Here is a 22,961-nt window from a genome sequence, read left to right as displayed (position 1 = left end):
GATTCATAGACCCTTAGATCACCAGAGAGGCGCTCAAGGGGGGTGAGAAGGATAGGCTTAAGGGGAGAGGTGTAGGGGAGGGTAAGAGGGGGTAAGAGGACATGAGCCGTGGGCAGGGGAGGACAGAGGTCTAGATGGAAGGGGCGTTGATGGGAAGGGAGTAGTGGCAGAGGGTTATAAAAGGACAATGCGAGAGGAATGAAGGAAAAAGGTCTGGAAATTGATGATTGACAAGAGTAGGGAAGAAATGGGAAAACAAGGTGGATGGAAGGAAACTGAAGGAACGGGAAGAAGAAGAAGAAGAAGGGGAGGAATGAGAAGCTTTGGACAGGAATGGGGAAGACGACGATAATCATTAGGAAAAAAAGATGTACAGGAATTACAATAGGAAAGAAGAAAGGCAAAAAGAGTGAACAACTCAAAAGGAACGGGACGAGGGGAGAGATGGGAAGGAAATGGGCAAGGAATGAGGAAGCCGAGAGGCAAGCAAACGAGGGGGGAATCTTCCATTAAGTGACTGAGGAAACAATGGCCAACTACCTGAAGAGGGGAAATAACCAATGAGGGACTGAATCGAGGGGAGAGGGGTAGTAGACTACAGGTAGTTGAGGGTAATTAGCCACTCGTGAATTGTTACCGTGGGAGGCAATTAGGGAGCCAGTTACACCCTGCAGTAGCTAATTACAGTCGAGGGGTTCACAGAGAAGTAGTTTGAGGGAGGGAGGGGGAGTTCTTTGAGATATTTTGAGAGATGTTGTAGGATAGGCCAAGAAGGTAGTTGGGTCGTTAGTGAGGCAGATTGATGGTGCGGATGCTGGCAGTAGAATACAACTATAGGCAGTAGCATCGCAAACAGCAGCAGTAACAACAGCAACATAACAACAGCAACATAACAACAGCAACATAACAACAGCAACATAGCAGCAACAGCAGTAGCAAAATCAGCAACAGCTGAGCCCTCCAAGTTGAGACTGTGAGAGCAGGAAGTGCATGGAGGACCTGATCTCCCACTCACAACATTACTGAGTGTCCACAACCATTCACACACCTGCCTGATATCAGGTGGTACTTGTGCAACCACTTTACACAAAGTTGCAATCTTCATGATATCCTCACAATGCACCCCAAGTTGGCCAGTGCTGGCTACTGACCTCATGGCCCTCTCATGACTATAACATGGCCCCCAGGACTAAGACCGTGACTCAACATGGCACTGTATGACTATAACCATCATGCAAAAGGTATGAACCACATCCAGGATGGTGAGTTATTCATTGGAGGTGTCCATCAAGTTCTCTTCTGAAATCCGTGAGAGGTCGGCCAGTTATAAGGCCTTCATGTGGAGAGAGAGAGAGAGGGAGATCTGCAATGTTTCTTGAAATGCGTTGTTGCAAACGTTGTGCATCAATGAGCGTTGTGCGTCTAAGGGAGTACGTCTAGGAGAGTGCGTCTTGGAGAGTGCGTCTAGGAGAGTGTGCACAGTGTCCCAACGCCACCCAGCACGGCCTTGCATACCTTGTTGCCCCATTCATCAGCTGGGGACCATTACTGGGGGTGGGTACGGGTGACCCCTCCCCCATCCCCCCTCCTCCCCACCCCCTCACACTATGAGGGGTCACATTGGGTCAACAGGCTATAGTTAGGGGAGCTTCAACTACACATATCATCCACAGGAGCCGCCCCATAAGCCCCTTAGACTCCCTACCCCAACCACCCTTCAACCCCCCACAAGCTTCCTCCCCCCCTCCACAGAATCACCCCCTCCTCTCTCTCACCTCACACAGGTTACCCTACCACCCCACACCAATGTTCTCTCTCAGAGCTTGCCTCTCCCCCCCCCCTCCTTGCCTACCACACCTCCCCCCCCCCCACCCCCCCACGAGTAGTCTCCGCCCCCCCCCCTCAGTCCCCGTGGCGCAGGGGTAGCACACTCGCCCCAGCGCTTCGCGAGCACTTTGGCCTGGGTTCGTATCCTGGCCGGGGAGGATTGACCGGGTGCCAATCCTTAACTGTACGCCTCTGTTCTCCCAACAGTAAAATGGGTACCTGGTTGTTAGACCATTTGGCGGGTGGTATTCCAGGGAAGAACTAGGATTAAAGACCTGCCTGAAACTCTGTGCGAGCTGGTGGCTCTACAACAATGTGAGATAAACAATAATAAATATAAATAATAATTTATAAATAAATAATAATTCTTGTAAATATAAATAATAATTCTTGTAAATATAAATAATAACAAACTTGTCACATATTTCTTCCCAAGAACTTAACACATTGGTTCCTCTGGATTCTCTTTACTGGAGCGTGTTCATTATCTCATCTTTATTACATTAGTCATCTGTTATTTATCTTAGTTTCGCCTGCGCCCAGTGTTACTCCATTATTGCTTCCTCTGGTGCTGCTTATTCCTGTATTGTGTCTTATTCTACATTCTCTCTCTTTCTTGGCTTCCACCCCGTTCTGTGTCATTGGTACAAGTCCAGCCAGACCAGCAACGAGGAGGCCTGGGCGGTGACCGGGCCGCGGGGACGCTAAGCCCCGAAACCATCACAAGATAACCACAAGGTTGATTAGTGATGATCTGGGATGGAGATGAACATCTTGCTGGATGCTGCATAAACAGGGACGTATTGACGTTAGTCTCGTCTCTATGGTGGTGTATACGACACACACACACACACACACACACACACATTTTTAAAACTATACGAGGAAGGCACACAAACATTCATACCAAAACAGAGATGCAGGACCAAAAAAACAGGATTGGTTCGACAGAAATTGTGAGAGGGCAAGAGACCAAAAGACACAAAAATGGAATCAGTATAGGAAGAGGCCAAACCCCCAAACATACCAGCGATACAAAGATGCGAGAAACAATTATACAGCAGTAAGGAGAGAGGCAGAAAGAAATTTTGAAAAAGGGATAACAGATAAATGTAAAACAGAACCGGGCCTATTCTACAAATTCATAAACAACAAATTGCAGGTAAAGGATAATATCCAGAGGTTGGAAATGGGAAACAGATTCACGGAAAATGAAAAGGAAATGTGTGAAACATTAAATGAAAAGTTCCAAAGTGTGTTTGTACAAAATGAAATCTTCAGAGAACCAGACACAATAAGAATTCCAGAGAACAACATAGAGCGGATAGAGGTGTCTAGAGATGAAGTGGAAAATATGCTAAAGGAGCTCGGGAGGAACAAAGCAGCTGGCCCAGATGGCGTTTCACCATGGGTTCTGAGAGAATGTGCATCTGAGCTCAGCATTCCACTTCACCTGATCTTTCAGGCATCCCTGTGTACAGGAATCGTAGCAGACGTGTGGAAACAGGCTAACATAGTTCCAATCTACAAAAGTGGCAGCAGGGAAGACCCCCTCAATTATAGACCTGTATCATTGACAAGTGTAATAGTGAAAGTATTGGAAAAGCTAATCAAAACTAAATGGGTAGAACACCTGGAGAGAAATGATATAATATCAGACAGACAGTATGGTTTTCGATCAGGAAGATCCTGTGTATCGAATTTACTCAGTTTCTATGATCGGGCCACAGAGATATTACAGGAAAGAGATGGCTGGGTTGACTGCATCTATCTGGACCTAAAAAAGGCTTTCGACAGAGTTCCACATAAGAGGTTGTTCTGGAAACTGGAAAATATTGGAGGGGTGACAGGTAAGCTTCTATCATGGATGAAAAATTTTCTGACTGATAGAAAAATGAGGGCAGTAATCAGAGGCAATGTATCGGAATGGAGAAAGTCACAAGTGGAGTACCACAGGGTTCAGTTCTTGCACCAGTGATGTTTATTGTGTACATAAATGATCTACCAGTTGGTATACAGAATTATATGAACATGTTTGCTGATGATGCAAAGATAATAGGAAGGATAAGAAATTTAGATGATTGTCATGCCCTTCAAGAAGACCTGGACAAAATAAGTATATGGAGCACCACTTGGCAAATGGAATTTAATGTTAATAAATGTCATGTTATGGAATGTGGAATAGGAGAACATAGACCCCACACAACCTATATATTATGTGAGAAATCTTTAAAGAATTCTGATAAAGAAAGAGATCTAGGAGTGGTTCTAGATAGAAAACTATCACCTGAGGACCACATTAAGAATATTGTGCAAGGAGCCTATGCAATGCTTTCTAACTTCAGAATTGCATTTAAATACATGGATGGCGATATACTAAAGAAGTTGTTCATGACTTTTGTTAGGCCAAAGCTAGAATATGCAGCTGTTGTGTGGTGCCCATATCTTAAGAAGCACATCAACAAACTGGAAAAGGTGCAAAGACATGCTACTAAGTGGCTCCCAGAACTGAAGGGCAAGAGCTACGAGGAGAGGTTAGAAGCATTAAATATGCCAAAACTAGAAGACAGAAGAAAAAGAGGTGATATGATCACTACGTACAAAATAGTAACAGGAATTGATAAAATCGACAGGGAAGACTTCCTGAGACCTGGAACTTCAAGAACAAGAGGCCATAGATTTAAACTAGCTAAACACAGATGCCGAAGAAATATAAGAAAATTCACCTTCGCAAATAGAGTGGTAGACGGTTGGAACAAGTTAAGTGAGAAGGTGGTGGAGGCCAAGACCGTCAGTAGTTTCAAAGCGTTATATGACAAAGAGTGCTGGGAAGACGGGACACCACGAGCGTAGCTCTCATCCTGTAACTACACTTAGGTAATTACACTTAGGTAATTACACACACACACACACACACACACACACACACACACACACACACACACACACACACACCCACACACACACTCACACACACGCACACACACATGCACACACACACACACACACACCCACACACACACACACACACACCCTCACACACACACACACACACACACACACACACACACACACCCACACCCACACACCCACACACACCCACGCCCACACCCACACACACACACACACACACACACACACACACACACACACACACACACACACACACACACACACACACACACACACTCAGCCACTACAAAACTGTACATTCCTGGGAAGTCAGCAGGCCAGTTGGTGACACGGCTCCGTGACGCCCTCCGTCACGGGCGCCGTCACGGGCGGCACTGAGCTCCTCCCTCGCCCACCTGGCGGGTAGACGGGCGTGGGCGTGGCTGCCCCGGTCATGGGAAGATGAAGGAGGTCAGCCGTGGCCAGCCCACACAGTCAGACTTGACAAAGGAGGACGTGGGGGCATTTGAGTATGGTAAAATCCTCAGCCTTTGCTTCAGGAAGACTCAGCCTTTGCTAAGGGAAGACTCAGCCTTTGCTAAGGGAAGACTCAGCCTTTGCTAAGGGAAGACTCAGCCTTTGCTAAGGGAAGACTCAGCCTTTGCTAAGGGAAGACTCAGCCTTTGCTAAGGGAAGACTCAGCCTTTGCTAAGGGAAGACTCAGTCTTTGCTAAGGGAAGATCCAGCCTTTGCTAAGGGAAGACTCAGCCTTTGCTAAGGGAAGACTCAGCCTTTGCTAAGGGAAGACTCAGCCTTTGCTAAGGGAAGACTCAGTCTTTGCTAAGGGAAGCCTCAGTCTTTGGTAAGGGAAGACTTAGTCTTTGCTAAGGGAAGACTCAGCCTTTGCTAAGGGTAGACTCAGCCTTTGCTTCAGGAAGACTCAGCCTTTGCTAAAGAAAGACTCAGCCTTTGCTTCAGGAAGACTCAGCCTTTGCTAAGGGAAGACTCAGCCTTTGCTTCGAGAAGACTCAGCCTTTGCTAAGGGAAGACTCAGCCTTTGCTTCGGGAAGACTCAGTCTTTGCTTCGGGAAGACTCAGCCTTTGCTAAGGGAAGACTCAGCCTTTGCTTCGAGAAGACTCAGCCTTTGCTTCGAGAAGACTCAGCCTTTGCTAAAGAAAGACTCAGCCTTTGCTTCGAGAAGACTCAGCCTTTGCTAAGGGAACACTCAGCCTTTGCTAAGGGAAGACTCAGCCTTTGCTAAGGGAAGACTCAGCCTTTGCTTCGGGAAGACTCAGCCTTTGCTTAGCCTATGCAAAGTCTGAGGGGAAATATCTGCCGTTCTATATATTTTGAAGACTTACGCAAGCAGAAAAATAACACTGGCTATTCAGGAACAAATATTGTGTTACTATGTGTTATATTTAGTATATCCTGGACATTACTGGATATCTTACTGCGTATATTGCTGGATATATCATTAGATATATTACTAAATATATTATTGGATATATTATTGGATATGTTATTTGATATATTACTGGATATACTACCTTGATTTATGCTGATGTAATATATTATACTATGGGCCGGATATATGGGAGGTATATCTAGTGGGGTCCAATATTTGTACCTAATCTTCAGGTTAGGTTCGACTAGGTTAGGTTAGGTTAGGTTAGGTTAAGGTAGGTTAGACTAGGCTGTGTTAGATTCGGTTAGGTTGGGTTAAAATGGGTTAGCTTGGGTTAGATTCGGTTAAGTTAGACTTGTTAACAGCGTAGAGATGACATATATAAATGGTCCAATTTTTTTATTTAAGACTCTGCTCGGTAATTCAGTATTTTTCACCCCCCTTTTACCTCCTGTCTGGCCATCTGGCTACCGTGCGCTCTGTGAACCAGTAACTCAAGAACGGGGGTTCGATTCCCTCCCCCTCGGCACACTCGACGCCAAGTGTTTGTTTACATACGTGGATACACCTCGACTGAACGACAAGGTCGTATGGCCAGGACGACAAGGTCGTATGGCCACAACGACAAGGTCGTATGGCCACAACGACAAGGTCGTATGGCCACAACGACAAGGTCGTATGGCCACAACGACAAGGTCGTATGGCCAGGACGACAAGGTCGTATGGCCAGGACGACAAGGTCGTATGGCCACAACGACAAGGTCGTATGGCCAGGACGACAAGGTCGTATGGCCACAACGACAAGGTCGTATGGCCAGGACGACAAGGTCGTATGGCCACAACGACAAGGTCGTATGGCCAGGACGACAAGGTCGTATGGCCACAACGACAAGGGCGTATGGCCAGGACGACAAGGTCATCCCGGGTATGTAAATGAGTGTTTGTGTTTGTGTGTGTACCTAGCTGTGCTTAATCACCTTGTTGTAGTTAGTTGTACTTGCGTGGGAGGGAGTTGGGCTTCAGCTACTGGGTCCCGTCTCTCAAGCCTTAGTTTAGGTATAGTAGAGCAGGAGTATCACGGTGAAATAAACTGCCCATTTGTTTCTGCCTTTGCTAGGAATGGAACCCGGGCCCATAGTACCATGAGCGCTGTTCTCTTAGCTGCGAGGCCCCTCTGTGTACTCACCTAGTTGTACTCACTTAGTTGTGCTTGCGGGGGTTGAGCTCTGGCTCTTTGGTCCCGCCTCTCAACTGTCAATCAACTGATGTACAGATTCCTGAGCCTACTGGGCTCTGTCATATCTACATTTGAAACTGTGTATGGAGTCAGCCTCCACCACATCACTGCCTAATGCATTCCACTACTCTGACACTGAAAAAGTTCCTTCTAACGTCCCTGTGGCTCATTTGGGTACTCAAGTTTCCACCTGTGTCCCCTTGTTCGCGTCCCACCCGTGTTAAACAGTTTATCCTTGTCTACCCTGTCAATTCTCCAGAGGATTTTGTGGGTAATGATCATGTCTCCCCTTACTCTTCTGTCTTCCAATGTCGTGAGGTGCATTTCCCGGAGCCTTTCCTTGTAACTCATGCCTCTATACACTCATGTGCATTCACCTAGTTGTATTCACCTAGTTGTGTTTTGCGGGGGTTGAGCTTTGCTCTTTCGGCCCGCCTCTCAACTGTGTGTGTGTGTGTGTGTGTGTGTGTGTGTGTGTGTGTGTGTGTGTGTGTGTGTGTGTGTGTGTGTGTGTGTGTGAGGCAGAACCATGAGAACATGAAAATTAAGGAAATTGAAGAACGCCTATTGGCCCATACGAAGCAGCTCCTATTTGTCAACCCAAACTCCGTAGTAGAGGTTAGGGTGAGTTAGGGGAAGGGTTGATAACGGTAGGGTAGGTTAGGTTTGGGCAAGTTGAGTTAAGTTAGTTCTGATTAGGTTAGATTAAGTTAGGTTAGGATATGTTGAGTTAGAAAGGGTTTAGTTAGGGTCGAGTATGGTAGGTTAGACGCTTTGGGTTGGCTTAGATTAGGTTAGATTAGGTTATATTAGGTTAGATTGAGTGTTTAGATGATGGCGATAACGTAGAGATGTTATCTTGAGGTTATCTTGAGAAGATTTCGGGGCTTAGCGTCCCCGCGGCCCGGTCCTCGACCAGGCCTCCTTTTTGTTACCCCCCCCCCCCAGGAAGCAGCCCATATCAGCCATTTTAACTCCCAGGTACCTATTTACTGCTAGGTGAACATGAGCATCAAGGTGAAAGAAACTCTGACCAGATCTAGGTACACTGTCACGCCTGGGCACCAGAGGTCATGACCTCGGGGTCAGGTGACACCGTCGTCGGTTTGGTCTCATTAACCTTTGACCTTCTTGCCCCCCCCCACCCCCCTCCACCCCCCCCCCTCTTACCTTGCTCTGGCACTTGACCACTCTGGCTTGCCTTTACGTTCCTCTTACCTTAGACCTTTCCTCTCTCTAGACCTCTCCAACTCTCCAACTCTCCCCAACACAAACCCTCTTCTCTCCCAATCTAAATTCCCCTCTCCTCCCTCACCCCCATCACCCACTAACACTCCAAATATTCTCCCCCCAGCATCCTGTTCCCCATTTCCCACGCTCTCTCCCCCTTCCCCTCCCCTCTTTCCCATTTCACACGCTCTCCCTTCCCTACCCAATAGGTCATTGCACACCCGGTTGGCTCCCCCTCCCCCCCCTCCCCCTCCCGCCACACCAGCGACCTGTCTCATAAATCAGTGCCTGGACGAGGTCATCTGGTGGTCAGGTCATGGAGGTGATGTGACGTCATGTGTGACCTGGGGAGGGCAGGGTTTACCTCAGGGCTGACCCCAGGGTTGACCCCTAGGGTTGACCCCTAGGGTTGACCCCTAAGGTTGACCCCCTAAGGCTGACCCCAAGGTTGACCCCTAGGGTTGACCCCCTAGGGCTGACCCCAAGGTTGACCCCCAGGGTTGACCCCTAGGGTTGACCTCTAGGGTTTACCTCAGGGTTGACCCCTAGGGTTGACCCCTAGGGTTGACCCCCCTAGGGTTGACCCCAGGGCTAACACGAGCGTTGATCACATGGTTGCGACCATTGCTGACCCGTGACCCCCAAAGCCAACCTCAGGATTCAAAGCACGCGCGCACGCACGCACACATACACTCATTCCCAGTAGGCTCAAGAATCTGTACACCAATTGAGTGACGGTTGAGAGGCGGGACCAAAGAGCTAAAGCTCAACCCCCCAAGCACAACTAGGTGAACACACGCACACACACACACACACACACACACACACACACACACACACACACACACACACACACACACACACACACACACACACGCACACGCACACACACACACACACACACACACACACACACACACACACACACACCTAGTTAAACACAAGACAAAGTTAGAGAAGATTCAGCGGTATGCCACCAGGCTCGTCCCGGAACTGAGAGGATTGAGCTACGAGGAAAGGCTAAAGGAGCTGAACCTCACATCCCTGGAAAACAGAAGAGTAAGGGGAGACATGATAACCACCTACAAAATTCTCAGGGGAATTGACAGGGTGGAGAAAGACAAACTCTTCAGCACGGGTGGGACACGAACAAGGGGACACAGGTGGAAACTTAGTACCCAGATGAGCCACAGAGACGTTAGAAAGAATTTTTTCAGTGTCAGAGTAGTTAATAAATGGAATGCACTAGGAAGCAATGTGGTGGAGGCTGACACCATACACAGTTTCAAGTGTAGATATGATAGAGCCCAGTAGGCTCAGGAACCTGTACACCTGTTGATTGACAGTTGAGAGGCGGGACCAAAGAGCCAGAGCTCAACCCCCGCAAGCACAACTAGGTGAGTACACACGTCCATTTTAATAAATCAAACATTACTTTCACCTGTTAATATAAACTTGTTAACAATTATGCCTAATCATAAAGCTCTAATACTGCCCTAACTCCTTCACTCGCCGGAGAGAGATCAACATCTTTCAAGTTCCGACGAACGCTAATGAACCAATAACTGTCTCGACCCATATCAGGTCATAAGTAATCAACATGTGCTTAAAGCTACTCAACATCTATATTAAACACTTTCCACTACGGATCAAATCTAAAATGTTGTTGAGCGTCATGGGATCAGCGAGGGATATATAGAACAAATCCACAAGGGCCGTGACGAGGGTTCGAACCTACGTCCGAGAGGATCTCAGACGCGACAAAATCACAAATTCCCTCGTGGATTTGTTCATTTGATGCATCACGCTATTGTGATTTCTGTGTGTGAGGGATATATAAGTTGTCATTGGATGCTATATCTTCCTATACTAACCCACATTACCTGACCTACAGGTATGTGCTGTTGACAATGTGGTATAGTCCAATCCGGATTGACTACCACAGTCATGGCGCCGAAATCCGCTCTCAGACATATAGACTTCTTTGCTGAGCGCAAGTCACTACAACCTGGTTAAACATTAGACGCCCAAGCCCCAACATATTTGAAAATAGAGGAAGTGACGATATTTCGGCCCGTCCTGGACCATTTTCATACTTGATAATGGCCCAAAACTGCCCGACACGTCGCCACATTCTTCATTTTCAGGTGTGTGGGGTTGGGTGTACATCTCTACGATCAGAAATCAGCGAATGTCTAAACGTCGATCGAGCTGTAAAGAATCCACGACTGTCAGAATGGCCCTGTCAGGCACCTGTCGATGAGTACCGTCCAGCCACGGGGTGTCACGGTCACTTCTCCTGTGACAGGTGGTGTAGACGGAGCCCTCATACGACCTGACGGGAAGCGTTTCAAGCCTACAGGGTGTTGGCTGACGAGCTGGTCGTTTATCGACCTCGAAGAGCACTGGGATTACGGGATCACCATAGCCCGTGCTACTTGCAACTTTGTCGTTCCCAGTAGCTGAATCTAAAACAATTACAACGTTCTTGCGTCTCTCCTCACTAACCATTCTAGTAACCTATACTAGAGCCTATGCTATACCTATACTACGGGAGCCGAGCGGACAGCACGCTGGACTTGTGATCCTGTGGTCCTGGGTTCGATCCCAGGCGCCGGCGAGAAACAATAGGCAGAGTTTCTTTCACCCTATGCCCCTGTTACCTAGCAGTAAAATAGGTACCTGGGTGTTAGTCAGCTGTCACGGGCTGCTTCCTGGGGGTGGAGGCCTGGTCGAGGACCGGGCCGCGGGACCTAAAGCCGACATCTCAAGATCTCAAGATAAGATAACCTGTTGGTGGTGTATCCACACTCTATATCGCGCCCTTCTGAGTGGTATTTGATATATGCCTCGAAAGGTTCCTATAGTGTGTTTCTTTTTGTCTGTCTGTGTGGGTCTCTCTCTCTCTCTCTTGAGCAGCACCTTTCATCTCGGCCTCTCGTGAAGTCCACCTGTCGGATGCCTCACTTGACACTCTTGGCTAATGATGCCTGAGGCTAATGTGACTTTAGACGTCTGACAGACAGACAACGACGGCCTCTTCCTCCTCCTTCTCCTTACATTTTTGTTCTTAGAATTCTCTTATTATTTTTCTCTCTCATTATTATCAGTCTTGTTTCTCTTTTATTGTCTCCTTTCCCTGCAGGTTACGTAGCGAAGGGAGGCAGATGGAGGAGGAGGAGGAAGGTAACGTCATAGAAAATAACGAAAAATATTGAACCTTGTTATCTTTTTAATATCTTATAAAAATATATATCTTTTTAATGGCGAATGAATGAGAAGGCAAATACAAATTTCAAACTTAGGGGAGGGAGAGAGAGAGAGAGAGAGAGAGAGAGAGAGAGAGAGAGAGAGAGAGAGAGAGAGAGAGAGAGAGAGAGAGAGAGAGAGAGAGAGAGAGAGAGAGAGAGAGAGAGAGAGAGAGAGAGAGAGAGAGAGAGAGAGAGAGAGAGAGAGAGAAGCGGTGAGGTGCAAAAAGTGGTAAAAGGGGTGTCTACAGATTCAAAAGGAAGAAAAGGGCGAGACTGAGGTAGAAATAGGCATTGGAGGAAGCATTTGGGGTAGATTTGAAAACGGGAATAAATAATAATACAAGAAAATGGTTTTTCCTTCATTTCTAAAAGAAGAATTCGTTCTTTGATTTATTAAATATTTGTCTTTACGTAAAAAATGTATTTTTATTAATATAACTTAAGTACATACTTGATTCTCCCTCCCGGGTCAAATAAATTATTTATTTACAATGCCTTGACATTCTGCAGAGTTTGTACGCAGTTGAGTGAGTTTATATATCCCTGCTGAGTGAGTTTACTCAGGTAAGATACGGGCTCACCATATCCCGTGCTACTTGGAACTTGTTCCCAGTAGCTGAATCTATAACAAGTTTATATACTCAGCTTTCTGAGTAAGTCCTGAGGCGTTTTTCCCCTTAGTCTCAAGACGTCTCACGCATTGTGTGGTTACTAATGAATTGCCTTGTTTCCCATCACTCGTTCCCACGGTTCGGACTAACTAGATTCGTTCTGACCACCGTGGCTTGACCCCGTGTCTTGACCCCCCCGTGTCTTGACCCCGTGTCTTGACCCCCGTGTCTTGACCCCCGTGTCTTGACCACCGTGTCTTGACCCCCCGTGTCTTGACCCCCGTGTCTTGACCCCCCGTGTCTTGACCCCGTGTCTTGACCCCCGTGTCTTGACCCCCCGTGTCTTGACCACCGTGTCTTGACCCCCCGTGTCTTGACCCCCCGTGTCTTGACCCCCGTGTCTTGACCCCCCGTGTCTTGACCCCCCGTGTCTTGACCCCGTGTCTTGACCCACGTGTCTTGACCCCGTGTCTTGACCCCCGTGTCTTAACCCCCGTGTCTTGACCCCGTGTCTTGACCCCCGTGTCTTGACCCCGTGTCTTGACCCCGTGTCTTGACTCCGTGTCTTGACCCCCGTGTCTTGACCACCGTGTCTTGACCCCCGTGTCTTGACCCTCCGTGTCTTGACCCCCGTGTCTTGACCCCCCGTATCTCCCCTCACCCCCGTCAAGGCTCTCCCCTCACCCCCGTCAAGGCTCTCCCCCTCACCCCCGTCAAGGCTCTCCCCCTCACCCCCGTCAAGGCTCTCCCCTCACCCCCGTCAAGGCTCTCCCCCTCACCCCCGTCAAGGCTCTCCCCTCACCCCCGTCAAGGCTCTCCCCCTCACCCCCGTCAAGGCTCTCCCCTCACCCCCGTCAAGGCTCTCCCCCTCACCCCCGTCAAGGCTCTCCCCCTCACCCCCGTCAAGGCTCTCCCCTCACCCCCGTCAAGGCTCTCCCCCTCACCCCCGTCAAGGCTCTCCCCTCACCCCCGTCAAGGCTCTCCCTCCCCCTCAAGTGTGGCAGGCACCGCTGGCACCCTGGGTGTCCAGTGCCACCCCGGCACAAAGTGACAACTAGTGCCGCCCTCACACCTCGCATACGGAAGTTGGGTGTCATCGCGATGGGCGTCACGGTGACGGAGTGACAGGGAGGGGTGACGGGAGGGGTGACGGGAGGGGTGACAGGGAGGGGTGACGGGGTGACAGGGAGAGGTGAGGGGAGGGGTGACGGGAGGGGTGACGGGGTGATAAGGAGGGGTGAGGGGAATCTACATTAGCTATCCTCCAGTCTTGCTTTCTGTTATCTTCCTGTTGCGAGATGTACTGTACTCACCTAATTGTGCTTGCGGGGGTTGAGCTTTGGCTCTTTGGTCCCGCCTCTCAACCGTCAATCAACTGGTGTACAGATTCCTGAGCCTACTGGGCTCTATCATATCTACACTTGAAACTGTGTATGGAGTCAGCCTCCACCACATCACTTCCTAGTGCATTCCATTTATTAACTACTCTGACACTGAAAAAATTCTTTCTAACGTCTCTGTGGCTCATCTGGGTACTAAGTTTCCACCTGTGTCCCCTTGTTCGTGTCCCACCCGTGCTGAAGAGTTTGTCTTTGTCCACCCTGTCAATTCCCCTGAGAATTTTGTAGGTGGTTATCATGTCTCCCCTTACTCTTCTGTTTTCCAGGGATGTGAGGTTCAGCTCCTTTAGCCTTTCCTCGTAGCTCAATCCTCTCAGTTCCGGGACGAGCCTGGTGGCATACCGCTGAATCTTCTCTAACTTTGTCTTGTGTTTAACTAGGTATGGACTCCAGGCTGGAGCTGTACACTCCAGGATTGGTCTTACATAAGTGGTATACAGGGTTCTGAAAGATTCTTTACACAAGTTTCTGAAGGCAGTTCTTATGTTGGCCAGTCTAGCATATGCCGCTGATGATATTCTTTTGATGTGGGCCTCTGGGGACAGGTTCGGTGTGATATCAACCCCCAGATCCTTCTCTCTATTTGACTCTTGCAGGATTTCCCCTCCCAGATGATACCTTGTGTTCAGCCTCCTGCTCCCTTCGCCTAATTTCATCACCTTACACTTTCCCGAGTTGAACTTTAGCTGCCATTTTCTAGACCATTCCTCCAGTTTATCCAGGTCATCCTGTAGTCTCTGTATATCTTCATCCGTCTTGATTCTTCTCATAATTTTTGCATCATCAGCAAACATTGAGAGGAACGAGTCTATACCCTCTGGAAGATCGTTCACATATATTAGAAACGGGATGGGTCCAAGTACTGAGCCCTGTGGGACTCCGCTGGTGACATCTCGCCACTCTGATGTCTCCCCCCTCACCGTTACTCGCTGTTTCCTGTTACTTAAGTACTCCCTTATCCACTGGAGCACCTTCCCTTTTACTCCTGCCTGTTGCTCCAACTTTTTTAACAGCCTTTTATGGGGTACTGTGTCAAAGGCTTTTTGGCAATCCAGGAAAATGCAGTCGGCCCACCCTTCTCTTTCCTGCCTAATTTTCGTTGCCTGGTCATAAAATTCTGTGTGTTCACTTCAATTCTGTGTGATCACACACTCACAGACTGTGTGTCTGTGAGTGTGTGTGTGTGTGTGTGTGTGTGTGTGAGTGTGTGTGTGTGTGTGTGTGTGTGGGTGTGTCCACAACTTGGTGAGGATGTCAGCAGGTACCCAGGTGAGGTCACGAGGCCATTCACCCCCACCTCTCCCTCAGATGTTGTCAGCAGGCCACGGTGCCAATAAGTGCCAAGTGCCATATTTCATGTTGGCACTATGTCACACATATTTTTATAATATTCCAAATAATATATATATATATATATATATATATATATATATATATATATATATATATATATATATATATGATATTACTTTTTGAGGTTGGGAGATGTTAGTATTGAGCTCCAGCGAGAGACTCAATATTTAGTTATTAGTCCTGCAGTGGTGGTTCCTGTGGTGAACAGTCTTCCATTCAACCATGTAACGTGGCCCCTCCCCTTCCATGAGGGGGGGGGATGTGGGTATGGGGTCCACCACCACCCACAGGATGGGTATGGGGTCCAGCACCACCCACCGGATGGGTATGGGGTCCACTACCACCCACAGGATGGGTATGTGGTCCACTACCACCCACAGGATGGGTATGGGTTCCACTACCACCCACAGGATGGGTATGGGGTCCAGCACCACCCACCGGATGAGTATGGGGTCCACTACCACCCACAGGATGGGTATGGGGTCCACCGCCACCCACAGGTTGGGTATGGGGTCCAGCACCACCCACAGGTTGGGTATGGGGTCCACCACCACCCACCGGATGGGTATGGGGTCCACCACCACCCACAGGATGGGTATGGGGTCCACTACCACCCACAGGATGGGTATGGGGTCCACTACCACCCACAAGATGGGTATGGGGTCCACCACCACCCACCGGATGGGTATGGGGTCCACTACCACCCACAAGATGGGTATGGGGTCCACCACCACCCACCGGATGGGTATGGGGTCCACTACCACCCACAGGATGGGTATGGGGTCCACTACCACCCACAGGATGGGTATGGGGTCCACTACCACCCACAGGATGGGTATGGGGTCCACTACCACCCACAGGATGGGTATGGGGTCCACTACCACCCACAGGATGGGTATGGGGTCCACTACCACCCACAGGATGGGTATGGGGTCCACTACCACCCACAGGATGGGTATGGGGTCCACCACCACCCACATGATGGGGTTTAGAGTGCATATAGCAGCTTAATGCTCCACACAAACATGATTTAAAGTAAAGCTTTCAAAGATATTGTGATATTTAACCCTTTCTCCTATATGTTTCCTCTTGTGTTTATCTCCCCCCTTCTCTCTCCCCTCTCAGTGTTTCCCCTCTCTTCCCCCCCCCCTCCTCCCTCGTCCCCTCAGCCTGCATCACCCTGGTGGTCTGAAGGGAAGTGTGACCGGCAGTTAAGGTGTCAGGGTCGTTAAGGGTCAAGACCAGTTGTTGGCGGCGTTGTGAGACGAGGGGAGAGAAGGTGAGGGAAGTGAGGGAGAGAGAGAGAGGGAAGGGTGAAGGAATGAGAGAAGAGAATAAATAAGGTGAGGATGGAGAGAATGTAGAGGTAAAGAGGGGAGAGATTAGGGGAAATAGTGTAAATCATTAAAGATATAGGAAGGGAAAACATGGAGTGAACAGATTATAGGGAAATAACAGTGAAAGGGAGGGAGAGAGAGAGAGAGAATGAGAGAGAGAGAGAGAGAGAGAGAGAGAGAGAGAGAGAGAGAGAGAGAGAGAGAGAGAGAGAGAGAGAGAGAGAGAGAGAGAGAGAGAGTTTGGGAGGTTAGATTAGGTAGATTAAAGTTAGGTCTCAGCTCTTGGTCCGTCAAGTCTCCTGAGGTAGAGTTTTAAGATTCAGCTTAAGGTAAATTTCACCGTAACATAACATCAGATGATATACACATCACGTGGTATATCTATATCTATATCTATATCTATATCTATATCACGTGGTATACATAGTGCCAGTCACAGGAATATCCAGGAGCGTACGAGGCATTTCAGCGACTGCCAGTACCTTCACAGTGCCAGTCACTAGTCCCAGTACCTTCACAGTACCAGTCACGGGTGCCAGTACCTTATACCATTAACCTTATACTGGATATAAGGTACTGGGTACCTTATACCCAGTACCATACTGGCAACGTTATCTTCTTATCCACAACCTCCTGCCATCGTAATTCGTGTGTGTGTGTGTGTGTGTGTGTGTGTGTGTGTGTGTGTGTGTGTGTGTGTGTGTGTGTGTGTGTGTGTGTGTGTGTGTACTCACCTATTTGTACTCACCTATTTGTGCTTGCAGGATCGAGCATTGACTCTTGGATCCCGCCTTTCCAGCTATCGGTTGTTTACAGCAATGACTCCTGTCCCATTTCCCTATCATACTTAGTTTTAAAAGTATGAATAGTATTTGCTTCCACAACCTGTTCCCCAAGTGCATTCCATTTTTCCACTACTCTCACGCTAAAAGAAAACTTCCTAACATCTCTGTGACTCATCTGAGTTTCCAGTTTCCACCCATGTCCCCTCGTTCTGTTATTATTACGTGTGAACATTTCATCTATTTCCACTTTGTCAATTCCCCTGAGTATTTTATATGTCCCTATCATATCTCCTCTCTCCCTTCTTTTCTCTAGTGTCGTAAGGTTCAGTTTCTTCAGACGCTCTTCATATCCCATCCCTCGTAACTCTGGGACAAGCCTCGTCGCAAACCTCTGAACCTTCTTCAGTTTCTTTATGTGTTTCTTCAGGTGGGGGCTCCATGATGGCGCGGCATACTCTAAGACGGGTCTCACGTAGGCAGTGTAAAGCGCCCTAAAAGCCTCCTCCTTTAGGTTTCTGAATGAAGTTCTAATTTTCGCCAGTGTAGAGTACGCTGCTGTCGTTATCCTATTTATATGTGCCTCAGGAGTTAGATTAGGTGTCACATCCACACACATCTGTGTGTGTGTGTGTGTACTCACCTAATTGTACTCACCTAATTGTACTCACCTAATTGTGCTTGCGGGGGTTGAGCTCTGGCTCTTTGGTCCCGCCTCTCAACCGTCAATCAACTGGTGTACAGATTCCTGAGCCTACTGGGCTCCATCATATCTACATTTGAAACTGTGTATGGAGTCAGCCTCCACCACATCACTTCCTAGTGCATTCCATTTACTAACTACTCTGACACTGAAAAAGTTCTTTCTAATGTCTCTGTGGCTCATTTGGGTACTCAGCTTCCACCTGTGTCCCCTTGTTCGCGTCCCTCCAGTGTTGAATAGTTCATCCTTGTTTACCCGGTCGATTCCCCTGAGGATTTTGTAGGTTGTGATCATGTCTCCTCTTACTCTTCTGTCTTCCAGTGTCGTAAGGTGCATTTCCCGCAGCCTTTCCTCATAACTCATGCCTCTTAGTTCTGGGACTAGTCTAGTAGCATACCTTTGGACTTTTTCCAGCTTCGTCTTGTGCTTGACAAGGTACGGGCTCCATGCTGGGGCCGCATACTCCAGGATTGGTCTTACATATGTTGTGTACAAGATTCTGAATGATTCCTTACACAGGTTCCTGAACGTCGTTCTGATGTTAGCCAGCCTCGCATATGCCGCAGACGTTATTCTCTTTATGTGGGCTTCAGGAGACAGGTTTGGTGTGATATCAACTCCTAGATCTTTCTCTCTGTCTGTTTCATTAAGTACTTCATCTCCTATTCTGTATCCTGTGTCTGGCCTCCTGTTTCCACTGCCTAGTTTCATTACTTTGCATTTACTCGGGTTGAACTTCAACAGCCATTTGTTGGACCATTCACTCAGTCTATCCAGGTCATCTTGTAGCCTCCTACTATCATCCTCTGTTTCAATCCTCCTCATAATTTTTGCATCGTCGGCAAACATTGAGAGGAACGAATCTATACCCTCTGGGAGATCATTTACATATACCAGAAACAGTATAGGTCCAAGGACTGACCCCTGCGGGACTCCACTTGTAACGTCTCGCCAATCTGAGACCTCATCCCTCACACAGACTCGTTGTCTCCTGTTGCTTAGGTACTCCTCTATCCACCGGAGTACCTTCCGTTTCACTCCAGCCTGCGTCTCCAACTTTCGCACTAGCCTCTTGTGTGGCACTGTATCAAAGGCTTTCTGACAATCCAAAAATATGCAGTCTGCCCACCCTTCTCTTTCTTGCCTTATTTTTGTTGCCTGGTCGTAGAATTCAAGTAACCCTGTGAGGCAGGACCTGCCATCCCTGAACCCATGTTGATGCTGTGTTACAAAGTTCCTTCGCTCCAGATGCTCCACTAGTTTTTTTCGCACAATCTTCTCCGTCAGCTTGCATGGTATGTGTGTGTGTGTGTGTGTGTGTGTGTGTGTGTGTGTGTGTGTGTGTGTGTGTGTGTGTGTGTGTGTGTGTGTGTGTGTGTGTGTGTGTGTGTGTGTGCGTGCGTGCGTGCGTGCGCGCGCTATGCAACATATGTATGTGAATGTTTGAGTGATATAAGGCTCCCTATATAACGATGACGTGGAAATACAGTCGTGATCAGCTGTTGCCTGTCCACGGCCATTTTGATGGCACCACACACACGCTGAAGCGTGTTTACGTCTCCCATAATGCTGTGATATATTACAGGCGTTACAGCCGCTCGCTGCAATTAGCACCATAACCTCACCCCCCCCCCTCCCCCTCCCGGTACAGTGCCCGCCCTCCCGGGGTGACCCATTACTGGGGCATTGATTATATTAATATACTGTGTATGTCTGGTTTAATGTTTGGGATTTAAAGCATCTGTTTTATCGTATGTTGTACGATAACACATTGTTGTCTCTGTGTGTTTTGGTGTATGCTGTATTTTGGTGTATGCTGTGTCTTGGCATACGCTGTGTTTTGTCGTGTCCTGTATCTTGGTGTATGCTGTGTGTTAACAAATCAGTATATTAAGTTATTCTGTTTTGCACAGATTTAATGGGTATCATTTATAGTGAGTCAGCGTGTGTTTACTCACCTATTTGTGCCTACAGGATCGAGCATTGGCTCTTGGATCCCGTCTTTCTAGCCGTCGGTTGTTTAAATCAATGACTCCTGTCCTATTTCCCTGTCATATCTAGTTTTAAAATTATGAATAGAGTTTGCTTCCACAACGTGCTCCATTAGTTCATCCCACTTCCTCACTACTCTCACGCTAAAAGAAAACTTCCTAACATCTCTGTGACTCATTTGAGTTTCCAGCTTCCACCCATGTCCCCTTCGTTCTGGTAATATTACGTATGAACATTTCATCTACTTCCATTTTGTCAATCCCCCTGAGTATTTTATGTTTCTATCATATCTTCCAACTCCCTGCTTTTTTCTAGTGTCGTAAGGCACAGTTCCTTCAGGCGCTCTTCATACCCCAGCCCTCGTAACGCTGGGACGAGCCTACTCGCAAATTTCTGATCCTTTTCCAGTTTCCTTATGTTTCTCTTCAGGTGGGGACTCCATGATCCTTCTTCCTCACCATCCTTTCCCCTCACCTTCGTCCCCCCTCACCATAAAAAAAGAAAAACACCCATTACACCCCCCCCCTACTCTCTCCATTTCCCCTTACCTTCCATAACCCCCCCCACTCTCTCCATTTCCCCTTACCTTCCATAACCCCCCCCCCCGGCCCCATCTCCCCCCTCCAGCACCCAGACACACCCAGAATGTCCACACACACACACGAACCAATAAAACAGCGCTAACCCTTGTCGTTAACTGAAGGTCCAGCCACTCAGGCTAGCCCACCACACACACACACACACACACACACACACACACACACACACACACACACACACACACACACACACACACACACACACACACACACACACACACACGTACTTCCCAGGAGAACTTAAGACGTAATAACTGAAAAGGTGTGGTTGGGGAAGAGAGGTTAGGTAGTTGTGGTGAGGAGTGGTAGTGCAACCAGTCCTTGCGAGTAGTCCATCATGGCTTGTTAACGCATAAATCACCCCTAAAGTGTACTCACCTAGTCCTACTTGCGGGGGTTGAGCTTTGGCTCCTTGGTCCCGCCTCCAAGAGTGTGTGTGTGTCCCAGGCTGGTGTGGCTGGTGTGTCCCAGGCCTGGTGTCCCAGGCCTCCTGCTCCGCCACCAACTCACCTCTCGAAATCTGTGAGTCGCGAGGAATCCCTGAAGCCCTTGGCGAAGGGGTTGCTGTCGATCTTGAGTTTGGTGATCTGTCGGTAGAACGAATAAGATTACAGCCGTGTGCTGAGGGCTGGGAGCCGCCTCGACAACAACAATAATTGTATTTGCAATAAACGTGTATAAATAACATTGCATATATTAATATATACTGTGTATGTTTGGTTTAATGTTTGGGATTTAAAGCATCTGTTTTATCGTATGTTGTAGTAGAGAACACATTGTTATCTGTGTGTTTTGGTGTATGCTGTGTTTTGGTGTACGCTGTGTTTTGGTGTATGCTGTGTTTTGGCGTACGCTGTGTTTTGGTGTACGCTGTGTTTTGGTGTATGCTGTGTTTTGGTGTATGCTGTGTTTTGGTGTATGCTGTGTTTTGGCGTACGCTGTGTTTTGGTGTATGCTGTGTTTTGGCGTACGCTGTGTTTTGGTGTATGCTGTGTTTTGGCGTATGCTGTGTTTTGGTGTACGCTGTGTTTTGGTGTACGCTGTGTTTTGGCGTATGCTGTGTTTTGGTGTACGCTGTGTTTTGGTGTATGCTGTGTTTTGGTGTATGCTGTGTTTTGGTGTATGCTGTGTTTTGGCGTATGCTGTGTTTTGGTGTACGCTGTGTTTTGGTGTATGCTGTGTTTTGGCGTATGCTGTGTTTTGGTTTACGCTGTGTTTTGGTGTATGCTGTGTTTTGCCGTGCGCTGTGTTTTGGCGTACGCTGTGTTTTGGCGTACGCTGTGTTTTGGCATACGCTGTGTTTTGGCGTATGCTGTGTTTTGGCGTATGCTGTGTTTTGGCGTACGCTGTGTTTTGGTGTACGCTGTGTTTTGGCGTACGCTGTGTTTTGGCGTACGCTGTGTTTTGGTGTATGCTGTGTTTTGGCGTACGCTGTGTTTTGGCGTACGCTGTGTTTTGGTGTACGCTGTGTTTTGGCGTACGCTGTGTTTTGGTGTACGCTGTGTTTTGGTGTACGCTGTGTTTTGGTGTACGCTGTGTTTTGGTGTACGCTGTGTTTTGGTGTACGCTGTGTTTTAGTGTACGCTGTGTTTTGGCGTACGCTGTGTTTTGGCGTACGCTGTGTTTTGGCGTACGCTGTGTTTTGGCGTACGCTGTGTTTTGGCGTACGCTGTGTTTTGGCGTACGCTGTGTTTTGGCGTACGCTGTGTTTTGGCGTACGCTGGCGTACTCTCAATAGCAGAGAACAATTCCATAAGGTTCGACATGGGTTCGAATCCTCAACACGGCCCTTGTGAATTTGTTCATTTGATACATCACGCTATTGTGATTTCTGTGTGTAACATTGCAGAGTTCACATGCATTTTAAAGTTAATGATGTAATATATATATTGCAGATATATTGTATCTGGCCTAATAGCCAGAACGCACTACTTGGTCTACTATGCAAGGCCCGGTTTCCCTAATAAACCGAGTTTTCCTGAAGTTATATATTTTTCTAAATTTTTTCTTATGAAGTTCTAAAGATTTTCGTGATTTCCATGATATTAGATATGATTAGATTGTTTTCAATTTGAACTAAAACTAACGTGGAAAAATTACCAAACCTAACCTAACCTATCTTAACCTAACCTAACCTAACCTAACCTAACCTAACCTAACCTATCTTAACCTAACTTAAACTAACCTAACCTAACCTAACCTATCTTAACCTAACCTAACCTAACCTAACCTAACCTAACCTATCTTAACCTAACTTAAACTAACCTAACCTAACCTATCTTAACCTAACCTAACCTAACCTAACCTAACCTAACCTATCTTAACCTAACCTAACCTA

The 22,961-nt window shown here is 47.8% G+C and overlaps 1 protein-coding gene across 1 annotated transcript in view; it reads right to left on the bottom strand.

Moving 5' to 3' along the window:
• The window catches only part of LOC123752510 (T-box transcription factor TBX20), a gene marked incomplete in the record, with an annotated part of 253,446 nt that overhangs the window by 7,758 nt on the left and 222,727 nt on the right, over nucleotides 1-22,961 (bottom strand). Inside the window, 1 exon segment of the mRNA XM_069321775.1 lies at nucleotides 21,134-21,210. Within this exon segment, the coding sequence (XP_069177876.1) occupies nucleotides 21,134-21,210 (77 nt within the window).

Source organism: Procambarus clarkii, chromosome 10, assembly GCF_040958095.1.
Source record: "Procambarus clarkii isolate CNS0578487 chromosome 10, FALCON_Pclarkii_2.0, whole genome shotgun sequence".
Classification (NCBI taxonomy): domain Eukaryota; kingdom Metazoa; phylum Arthropoda; class Malacostraca; order Decapoda; family Cambaridae; genus Procambarus; species Procambarus clarkii.
This window is presented reverse-complemented; position numbering and strand designations above follow the sequence as displayed.